The sequence below is a fragment of the Cajanus cajan genome, chromosome 9, assembly GCF_000230855.2.
Source record: "Cajanus cajan strain Asha chromosome 9, NIPB_CcT2T_4, whole genome shotgun sequence".
Classification (NCBI taxonomy): domain Eukaryota; kingdom Viridiplantae; phylum Streptophyta; class Magnoliopsida; order Fabales; family Fabaceae; genus Cajanus; species Cajanus cajan.
In genome coordinates this window covers 12679844-12692018 of record NC_138525.1, presented here as the reverse complement: position 1 = coordinate 12692018, position 12175 = coordinate 12679844, and the positions used below count along the sequence as shown (strand labels likewise).

The following is a 12175-nucleotide window of genomic DNA, read 5'->3' as shown; positions in this document are numbered from 1 at the left end:
GTATTCAAGTTGTATATAATGTTGTATGAATGAATTGATAGTTGAGCTATTGTAATAAATACTATATGATTGTGTTGTGATGAGTTGTTGATCACTAGGACTAGAGGAGAAGTTTTCGAAGTTGCTCATCCCATTGTGCGGATTGAGATAGTTGTGGTGCTCTAAGAGTCCAATTTGTTGAAAAACCTTCCTTAGAAAGTTGTCCCTTGGAGTGGATGATGTGTTGTTCTCCTCTAGGACTTGGTTGGTCCCGTGTGTGGGCAAGGTCGAGGCACATGTGTATGAAGCGACCACGGTATAGGGGTCAGGCCGAACTATACCGATTACAAGTGGCCAATTTAAGTAAAATACGATGTGTTGAAAATGTTGTTGCTATTAGATGATATTGTGTATCTATTGTTGTAGGTGTTATGTTGCTTTATGTTGCAAGTTGAAAGTAGAATTCTATTGTTGTTCATTATATGTTGATGCTATTTTTTTTATATTTATTGTTGTGAGCTTACCCTAACGTGTTTTCCCTATGTGGTTGGGACTGCGATGACCATATCTTGGTATGCGAGCAGATCGGGATAGGTGTTCTGCTGGACTGGGTGAGCTTCGAGACTCAGGAGGAGGGCTAACGTTGTAGTTAGTTGATTGGTAGCTTTTGACTACCTAGTTGTTGTATAGAGTATTATTTCCCTACTTTCAGTTATATATATATTGAGACTTTTTAGTTGTGTATTCTCATTATATCTATAATTGTTTAGTGGTGAGATTTTATTTTTATACTTGTATTTGGACGCTATAGACAGTGTGAGACCTGGCGGGTCGTTACATAAATTTTATTTTAAATTTTTAATGAATACTTTGTATTATAGCACAATATTTTTTATTTATTGAAAATTATTTTAAAAATATTAAAATTTTATTCATAAAAAATAATAATAAATAAAAATTGAATTAGATAAGAGTTAAAAAAATGTTAATAACCCTTTGTTAAAAAAAATCTTTAAAAATGTTCATGTTTAATATATAGGAGTTGATTAAATAACTAACTTGGAACCTTCCTTTTACATTTGGGTCTGTTCTGAATGAGGTTTTCTAAACTACTAATAGAAAGTCTAGTAGGATGTGATATCGAGGTTCATAACTCATGATTTGTTATTCTATTTATTCGATTTATTTTATCTTGTTTAGGAATGTTGTTAGTTGTTAGATTTATGTATTATTTTTAGATGACCACAATGTATTATTGTTAGATTTAAAAATATTGTTGTCGACTTTTTTTAAAAAGTACTTTCCTTATTTTTTTAAAAAAATATTTTCCTTAAAAACACCTAAAACAATACTTTTATTCATGAAAATTATTCTAGTGTATAGAAATTAATTATCTACTTACAATTTTAAACCAACAATATAACTAAAGCATAAATTCTTTACAATTTATGTCACAAATAGTAACAAAATTATTATAATTGTAAGTAACGTCTGACTGAAATTATCAACTTTCATTCTCAAAAATAATATTCCTAGGAATATAATGATGAGAATGCCATTTTCAAGTATTTTACAAAGATAATTTGGGTTAGTGATGAAAATGTTTTATGAAAGTTAAAATGAATAAAAATAAAAACTTTAATTTTCATATTATGTGAATCAACTTATCCACCTTCTCCCGTGGTAATAAAACCATGAAATATGAAAACCATTTCCATATATTCCGAAATTAAATTTGTAACCTTGTACCACAGAAAAACACATTCTATCCATATATACCCCGGAATAAGGATGGCAAAATTATTCGTATATGTGGGTATTTGCGGATAAAATCTGCTACGGATAATAAATGGATAGGCTAATTAGGTACTCGCGGATAATGAGGACGGATAATTTTTTACCCATTTATAAATGGGGTGGGGGCGGATATGATGATATCCATACCCGCGGGTACTTGTTTAATAATATTTCTTAAATATTTTAATTATCCTTGTATCACATAATCCTAAAACTACACTGTCTCATCTTATTTTCTTACAAAAGTGAGGTTGATGAATAAGTTACCAACATGTGTTAAGCATGTTATAAAATTATGTTGGATGTAATTTGATTAATTTTCTAACTTTGATTGGAACAATAAGATTTATGTATTTTAAGTTGTTTACTTTCGTTTAGAATTATGAAATTAAATTATTGTAACTTTGTTACGAGACTTTAACTTATTTGTGAAATTGATGTATTTTAAGTTATTGATTATCTTGTATTTTTATTATTATTTTAATAAAATTAATATTAAATACAAGTATTGCTGCTAGGTTGGAAACATTAACATAAAATCATTCAATGTAACTATTAAACAGGACTTGCCAGCGAATTTAGTGCATAAGGTTACAAACTAATAGTATAAATGAATGTATTTTTTTGGAATCTGTAGATTTTCGTCCGATTTGAATTTGCATCTACCATCTATCAATTCACATTTTTTAATAGAAGCTTTATATCATAAACAGTACAGATTCAACAAGCATCAACTATTAAATCACTGTGCTATCAGCCACTTCGTCCATTCCCATTCTAGCAACCTCTTCATTTTCCCTCTCATCTTTCTCAACCTTTAATCTCTGTTTGAGAAGAGTAAAAGCTTTAGTTACAAAATTACAATTTATGTGGAAGCAAGAACATAGGGTGTTTATAATGACAAACAAAACAAAGTAAGAACAACATAATGAAAAATAGAAGAAATGATATATAAATCCTTAAGTGACATGGGAATTGTTCAAGTTTTTCTCTATTCATTGCCCCCATCAAGGCATCAAGCCAGACTAGGAAATTCCATATTTCTGTAGCACCCATGTTAGCTTCATAGATCCACAAGCAATCATTAGATAAAAATAAAAAATAAAAAAAGATGTCCACATTAGACAATGTGTGAGCCTAGTGATCTAAAATAGATCCTCTCCTTGTTAAGATTCGGTCATTGATGGACAATCCAGTAGTCCATACACAATCTTACTGTAGAATTACACAACAATAATTGGGTTCCCCATCAGCCCCAAAATCACATTTTATATATCCATACCACCATAGGTCCTTACCTAAAATTGATTGTTAAATGAGCATGTTTTCTTCCTCTGTCTCTCTCTCTTCATCTTTTCCTTTTCTAAAGAAGTATGTCAATTATTTTGAGCCTAATTAATTGTACTCAATTTTAGTCATTAAGTCTAAACAATATTCACCTTTATAGCCATAGACGAGTCCTTTGTTTTACGGGCAAACATGTTTTCGTATAGATTAGCATCCTTTTTGTCACTGTCAGCTTGAAGTTGCTTCAACTTCTTCTGAATTACCTTTACCTCCCTGGAAATTGAAAAATAATGTTTCAGTAATAAAAACCATTCATTTTAATCCATCAGTAGTTTCATTTTTGGAGAATAAGCCCTTTAACATACCTGTTTTGTGGGTCCACCTCGAGAGCTTTCTTGATTTCTACATCTGCTAAAAGGAAGTCACTAGTTTCTATATATGCTTGTGCTCGTCTGTAGAAGGCTTTCACATTGCAAAATTCAACATCAAGCACCTGAGAGAAAAGTAAGAATTGCAGTATTAGCCACTCTTATAACATCTTAGAAGTTGAATGATGAGATGATATTAATCCATTTCCTTGTTTGCACTCCAACGAGTGCATTATACATGAAGCTTACAAGTTACAATAAATGTAAAAAAAAAAATTAAAAAAATCAACGTGACTGATTTATAAGTTCACCAGTATCTGTATATGCCAATATAATGATTTTCTATGCTCATACTCTGTAGTTACATTTAGGCATTGTCATTATTCATCTAGAAATTGAGAAGACAGTGTGAATCTTTTCATAATTGATACATATAAGTGCCTTTAGCAGACAATAATATAAAAACATTGGTTACATTTTAAAAACTTAAAATATGTAAAGAACAATCTCAACAGAACTAGTGTTAAAACCCCCCTCAACTAGTACATTACATCCATTTATGCACAATCAGCTGATGCAACAACTTAGCAGCACATATATAACTGTGTGTGAGGAGACATAATGGCAAAGTTAGTGCATTATTGACCACATCCACGTGATCAAGAGAGATAAGGGATTTTCATTTAAGTTGTAACTGTCCAGAGTCTAGATCAGTGGAAAGATAGAGTGAGAAAAGTGTGAAGCCTGCTAAAGTGTGAAAAGCAGAATGGGCAAGGTTGCAAGAATTCAGAGGGGAGGGTGGAACTTCTGAGGGAGCGAGACCCACAAAAACCAAGCCTAGTTACAATAATGATCCATATCCTTTTCTTTCTTATTTCCGTTTCTGTAATCACGGTTAATTCCTAGTTTTTTTGCAATATTTGAAAGAGTTTCTACCAGACTATTTTGTACGAGTTAGTTACTTCAAGTAACTCAACATATAATTCAGAAATAGAAGACCATGACTCTTGCAAGAACTATTTTGATTTCATTTATATTAGGAGTCCCACATTGAGTAGAATATGAAGTTCAATGAGGTACTTAAGTCTTGAGGCTCTCCTCTAATGGACTAGCCTTTTGGATTGGGTTCTCCTCATATACTTCAGTCCTAACAATTTACCTTCCAATTTTCTAATACCATACAACTTGTTATCACTTCTCCCACCCATATTTATTCTCTCCAATTAGCCAACCTGCTCACAACATTGGCTGCTTCAAATCTTAGGCGTGACGCGTGACATGATTCAGTTGATTGGATGTTGTTACCTATGAACATAGCTTGATTGCCTCAGAAAAGTCATTAAGTTTAAGGCTACAAGCTGCACAATTCAACCAGCATGACACTCTCACTGCCTTAGCTTCCTTTTTCTCATCATCAACAAAAGATCCATCTTTAGTAACAAAATCAGCAGCCTGAGAGAGAACAAGGTATCATGGATTTGGCAGAAGTCATGAACTACAGGAATCTTAATGAAACTTAAAAAACCAAAGCCAAAGCAAGTCAAGGATTTACCTTTTCATACTTCTTCCCTACTCGCTGATAATTGCCATCTTTAAATAATACATTTCCTTCTTCTTTCTTCCTCCCAGCCACCTCAATTTTTTCCTTACTATTCAATTCCCACGGTGCTTTCTCCTTTAAATCAAATTAAAGTTAGAAGTATTGAAAGCAGTACTGCATGAGAAACTATACATATATGTATGCACAGACAAATTATATTCTGCAAGAGAAACTAAAGCTTAGTGCAAGTCATTTTGGGTTTCTCCACTCTACTGGGGAATGATACAAGTTTCTATCATAGTCTATAGGAAAAACCAAGATCTTCAATTTCTCAATGGACATGGTGGAAGATTTTTGTTTTTTCTTTTACAATAAAATTCATCATCTCAATGTCATAGACTACATTTAAGCCTGGTGGCACAATAGCCAAATCTCGTCTCGCTTCAACATTTCCAAACGCATAATCAGGATGTATGCTAATTAGGGCCCTCTCACCCTTCTTCATTGTTGCCACTGCTCGGTCTAGACCAATAATCACTTGTTCTACAGACAGCAAAATAAAAATTCTATTATCATCACTTCATATATGTCATAACCATGAACACAATAATCATCAGTTCATCATCAAACAAATGGGAAAATGCATGTCTTGAAATTATGAAGTTTTAAGCATAAGGAGAAAGAGAGATAAGAGAAAACGAAACGCCAAATTACTATTAACTGTATCACACCATGTTGATGTGTTTGATAAGTTCATAGGAAAGCCAATCATGATGCGATATGGAAATATGACAATCAATCCTAAAAAATGATGAAGGAAAAGGAAAACTAATCTAAGAGCATAACCTATAAGGTATTTTCATATATTGCAACAACATACAAAAGAGTGTAGTTAACATAGGATAAGAATAAGCTCACCCTTATCAGTTATGAATTCCAAGGGTTGTGTGTTTCCTCAATTCCTCTTTTCTCAAATACAGTGCCATCTTCTAGCATAGCTGTGAAGCTGACTGCCATAGCAATTTCATCAAAAGCAACAAGTAAAATGACGTTTCTTTTTCTTTGACTTCAATTTGCACAATAAATAAAATTATAGTCATATTACCATCTTACATTGAAGAAACAACAAACTTTATATACCTATAATGGGAGTGTTATCACAGAAAATCATTCTACAAAGAAGCTACATACAATTTACATGGTGCAATTTGTATACACTAGCCAATGTATCTCTTTTATTTGTGTGTGAATGTACTTTAGTGGCCTGTCTAAACTCAGAAGCTAATACATTTCCTTTAATGTTTCTTTTCTTAAAATGTGATTGTTGAGTAGTATATAAGTGAAAAAAACTCACCTATCTAAAATCTTAAAATTTTAGGTTATGTTGTAGTGTCAAACTCATTTATGTAATTTACTTACTACCTATTGAATGAAGTGCTCCCCAAGGTAAAATTTCCCAAAAGTGGTATTAGAGCTAATGGTTTGACCAAATGACTGGTGATCAGCTCAAACGAGTACTGATCAATAAAATTAGCAATGGATGAATCCAAGAGTGAGATCGTGAATAATGCAATTGACAGGAAATTCACGAGTGGGATCATCCCTTATACTGAGAGCCACTCTAGGGGTGTGGAGGACGTGTGCTATTGATGTGCAATGATAGTGTAAGTAAGACCATCATTGAATACTCATGGACGAAAAAAAAGACTTTCGCTTGAGGGAGATCATGACCATGTGGAAGAGATTTATACTTGAGAGAGAGTGTTGGAGTTCAAATGTGAAATGAAATCTCACATCGATTAGAGTTCGACATGTTGAATAATATATAAGTGAGAAAAACTCACCTACCTAATACCTTAAGGTTTTAAGTTATGTTGTAGTGTCAAGTTCACTTATGTGATTTATTCACTATCCATTAAATAGAGTGTTCTCCAAGGTAAAACTCCCCAACAGCTATGAAGCCTAGATACTTAGTATGATACGGGGATAAGATACGTTAAAAAAATGGAAAATTTTATATAAATATAAAATATTGGTAAAATAAAAAAAAGAGAGAAATGTGTCTCTGTAAAGTACGCATATTAACTTTTAAAAGGTTTTTTCTATTAAAAAATATTAAAACTAAAAATAAAATTTTTAAAAATATTAATAAAATGAACATTTGGGTAAAAAAAACGTATCCAAATCGCCTCACATGTTATAAAGCTGTATCCAACTATTATGAGCCGTATTCAATAATTTTTAAAAAGAATTATTGGATACTCCTTAGATACATATTCTGACGTATCCAAGCCATATCGGTAGGGATGGCAAATATACCTATATTCACGGGTAATACTTGAATCCGTCCTGACTTTGACGGAGAATACTCGATTTGACCGGGTACGGGTACGGGTAAAATCCGATATATTAAATCGGGTACAGGTATGTACTTACCCGCCCCGTATCCGTACCCGTACCCGTACTCGTACCCATCCCCGTTCTCATTTTTAATTTAATACTCACTTTTAATTTAATTATATTAAAAAATTTTAATATTTTTTTATGTGTGATTATTTATTAAAATATGAGATAAAGAAATAACCTAATTATAATTATAATATAATAAAAAAATAATTTAAAAATATTATTTTTTTCTACAAAAAATAAAAAATAAAAAATTGATGAGTACGGGTACAGGTACGGATATACCCGATACCCTACGAAAACGAGAATAGGGATGAAATTCTATACCCGACAGGTATGGAAATGGGAACGAGGATAGGTTTAACTCGCAGAAACAGGAACGGATATGTACCCGACCCGCCCTGTTACCATCCCTACATATCGGTGTGAGATACGAGTATGACACTGATACTTTTTCATTTTTGGAGTATCAGGCTTCATAGCCCAACAATGATGATTAATTGTTAAAGTAATTGAATTGGAAGATAGCATGGGAAAAAGAACATTAAATAAACTCATGTCTCCAATAATGTAAGGTGACACTAGATTTGGGAATATTAACCTGAATCTAGCCATAACTCAATTTTAGTACAAAAGGTATATGAACTGAATTATTCTTTCATCACAATTTTTGGAAAATTATTGTATTTCCATTTAAAATTTATCTCACAATTGACTAATGTAGTTTATGTGATTCATTACTTGTTATATGCCAATAATTTTAAGAATAAAGGATTCAAGAAGTCAGAAATAGAAAAATTACTGTCACATCAGAGTCTGCAAATATAGATTCTAATTAAACATCCTACCATGGCAATAGATTTGAAATTTACTCTCACATCATTATGACTTACAGTTCTAGATCCATGTTGATTCTAATCAACAACATTAATAACCCATCAACCGAAGGGGGTCAGGCTCATGCCTATTTATTAAGTGTGCCCTCTAGAAACCGTTATAAGGTAACTCCTTAAATTAGAGTTGGGAAAGCAATTAAATCTTGTAAGCTTATTCTATGATTTATTGGTCCCTACTAAATTCTTAAGAGGATTTGTAATATTGCTTATCAAATTGTTTTGCTTCCATTTCTTTTTAAATTGCATAATGTCTTTTATGTTTCTCAAATTAGAAAGTACATTTATGACTCACCCACATTGTTGAGTCCGACAACATTTAGTTAAAGGATAACCTCACCTATGAAATTGTTCCTTTGAGGATTAAGGATAAGAGGGAAAAACAGTTAAGAGGTAAGGAAATTTATTTAATCAAGGTCGTTTGGGGTGGAAACATTGAAGAAAGTGTTGTGTGGGAGTTAGAGAGTCAAATGCATATGAAGCGTATTCATTTATGTTTTCTTTAGGTGATTTCAAGGACAAACTTTCAAAAAGGAGTGGAGAGTTGTAACACTTCATTTTTCATAAAATATAATTAATTATTTTTATTAATAATTTTGGTATTTTATTAATAAGAATTGTTTAATATTTATTTAATTATTTGGTATATTTTGGAATATAATATAAGTTGTATTATTAAAGGTTTTATTTAAACATTTTATTTAATTAAATTAATAGGGAATGGAATTAGTAACTAAGGTTAAGTGATTTAACTCGAAGATTAAAGAGAGGTTAAGGTTTTTAAAAAAGTAGTTTTATGTTTCTATTTTATGTACACGCTTTAGAGTTCATAGAATGGGAGCAATAAGGAAATCACCCTAGAATTGTGCATCTATCTTCTTTTGTTTACCAAGGTAAGGGGGAGTGAGAAACCTCACTTTGGGTGTAAGATTGTATGTCGGGTAGTGGGATTGACTCTCAATTCTGTTTCTATTATTTTCCCATGTATGTGGGGTTTTCCCCAAATATGTCTTTATCTTCTTTGTTTCTCTTGTATGTTCTATTTGATGTAGATTGTATGTAATTGTTAACAATTCTTGAAATTGGCTTGAAATTGTATGCTCTAGTGTCCCTGTGGGAAACTCTAAGGGAATGCATTGATGATTTTATAAGGAGATTAATAGAGTACGATGTTTAATTTTGGGATAATGATACGAGTGTCGAATAGTGTTAAGATTTTATGTAAAATAGAGAATCATGTGTGAAGTAGTCGAGCTTGATGTGATATCGTGGCTTTGGACTAAAAATCACGGTCGTGCTTGAAGAAAACATGCCCGTGGTTGTGCTTGAAGGAAGCATGCCCATGTAGAGGGTACCATGATCATGCTTGAAGGAAGCACCCCTACGCAGGAGGTACAACAATCATGTTGAAGGAAGCACGCCTATGCATTGTCAATATTGAGGGAGCCACGCTCGTGCTTAATTAAAAGCACACTCGTGCATGTAGTGAAACACACTCGTGCTTATTTTGTGCACATTCATGCATACTTTTAAATTTTGAATTAGCCTTTTATATCTTCATAAGAATTGTGGTCTTAGATGTTATCTTTCCAATGACACTAGAATCACCCAAAAATGAGGTTTAGAACTCAAGTTATGGTCAAATTTGTGAGTGAGGTCAAGTTGTCAAAATTAGGCTAAAATACCGTAGTTTTGCAATTTTTTAAAATAGTAAAAGGTAAAATCAACTCTTGAAATCATCATAGAAGTTGTAGATGATTATTTTAGATTGCTAATAAAATTAAGATCAACTTGATAGCATAGATACATCTCTAGATAATTTGTATAGACCATACAACATCATAGAAGGTTAAGATAAAAAAAGAGAGTTTATGAGTTGTTTTATTTCTTAAGCGTTTAATCTTAAGACACTAATGAATCCTATTATAATGTATATCATTATGTTGTGGGATGTGTTGATTAAGATCAAGATGAAGACATGGTTTTAGTTAATTTTGATTATTACAAATAAGCCTCTTAAAAGATAAGAGTGTAACTTGTATTTTGTTTTGTGTTTTAAGCCACTTAAAAGAAAAGAGTGCAAGTTGTATCTTGTTTTGTGTGTTTTAAGCTTTGTTGCTTGTGTGTTTTGTGCTTAGTAAGTAACTTAGCCTTTTATCTTTATTTAGATGATGATTGATGATTTAAAATAAGTGTTAGAATTGATTTATAAAGAGAAATGGTATGAAAAATTGAGATATCAAGTTTTCACTTAAAAAATAATTGATTATCTTAAGTAATAATTGATTATTTGTTCTATTTTTAAGAAACCTGAGGAGCAATTGTTATAATAATTGATTATTCAACAAAATAATCGACTATTTCAGAAACTAGTTTATGGGATAATCAATTATAGCTCAAAATAATCGATTAAACCATTCTTTGCTGATTTCCAAATCTACTAAGAACAAATTAATTATTTATTCATGTAAATAATCGATTATTTTAGTCAAAAAGCTTATATATATATATATATATATATATATATATATATATATATATCATTTTTCACACTTAGAACAAAGAGATTTGAATCTTTGTCATATCTTTTTCGAAAATACTCTCTAAGAAACATTTTTATTTGCAAGAAGAGATTTGTTAACCTTTTTGGTAATCTTAAGAAAGATTTCAAGAATTTAATTGGTCATCATATTTATGGAGTGAAAGGATAAGCTACTTGGTTGATTCACCTACTCTAATATATTTGTGCATCAGGTGAATTCATTCCTTAACTTTTGCATTGGTTGTTTTACTTAAGTAGGTTTCTTAATAAGGGAGAATCTTGTAGTGAGGTGTTACAATTGAATGCTTCTTGGGGTCCAAGAAGTATTTTCTTTAATAGTGTAGAAGTGTATTACATAAGGTATTGTGATTATAAAACTTCTAATATTAAAGATTAATGAAAAATCTCAATCAGGTTGATTGGGGATTGGATGTAGGTCACAAGTGGATGAAGTTGAAATAGTATAAATTAGTTGTGTATTTTTCTCTCTCCCTATACTTGATTTTACATTCTTGTAATTCAGTTTCTATGCTTGGTGTTATGTGTTGTGAGACATAAACATTGCATGTAGAATTAAGTGGTCTTAGACTTGTATTGAACCTGAACTTAGTATCCTATATACAGCTATAGATCAAGACACTTTTTTGGAAAGAATTAGAAAATTTTTTCAAAATCAAGATAGCTGTGCAAGATTTTTTTTTTTATTTATCAATTCACCCCTTTCTTTTGGTTATGCCATGTTTTCTAACATTATATTATGATGATGATGAATAGTGACATATAATGCATGAAATGAATAATGATGTAATATGAGGAATATGTGATATGTAAAGTAAGATCATGTGAATGTAATGCATTCAATCATATTTACCAAAAATGTAAAATATTCATTTTAATCTCATTAGAAAATTGGACATGTTAATCGTCAATTTTATAAGCTATCTCATTGAAATAATATATTTTAATATGATAAAAATATATAGCATAGATAAACCAGTTTGTGTACCGACAAAAAGAAAATGCTATGACTCACGATGAATTAGATGTAGTGACAAGTCAATTCTTTTTTTGAGAAATAGATAAAAGTTAAATCTTAGAAAAATGCATTTAAGAATAAAGTATAACGAATAAATAATCGATTTCACTCATAAAATATATTATAATTTTATCAAATAGTTTTAAATTATTAATTTATTTATCAAAAAAATATTTAGTGTTTTTAAATGATACTTCACAATTTTTAAGTCAGTGTCTCCATTTCTATTTAAGACATAAGTTGAACTTGCATTAGCATGTATAGCATTACATACCTTTCGTCGCAAAGAATATAGTTTTGATAAATTTTTAATTGAATTAGTAGATG

General features: G+C 31.1%; 1 protein-coding gene across 1 annotated transcript; it reads right to left on the bottom strand.

The window, feature by feature from the left end:
• Nucleotides 1-2817: 2817 nt before the first annotated feature.
• TPR6 (Tetratricopeptide repeat (TPR)-like superfamily protein) lies at nt 2818-5476 on the bottom strand. The gene is given in 5 exon segments (XM_083064140.1): nt 2818-3336; nt 3429-3556; nt 4737-4883; nt 4984-5118; nt 5342-5476. Coding segments are annotated over 5 exon segments (681 nt in total). The 3' UTR covers nt 2818-3200.
• Nucleotides 5477-12175: the final 6699 nt, after the last annotated feature.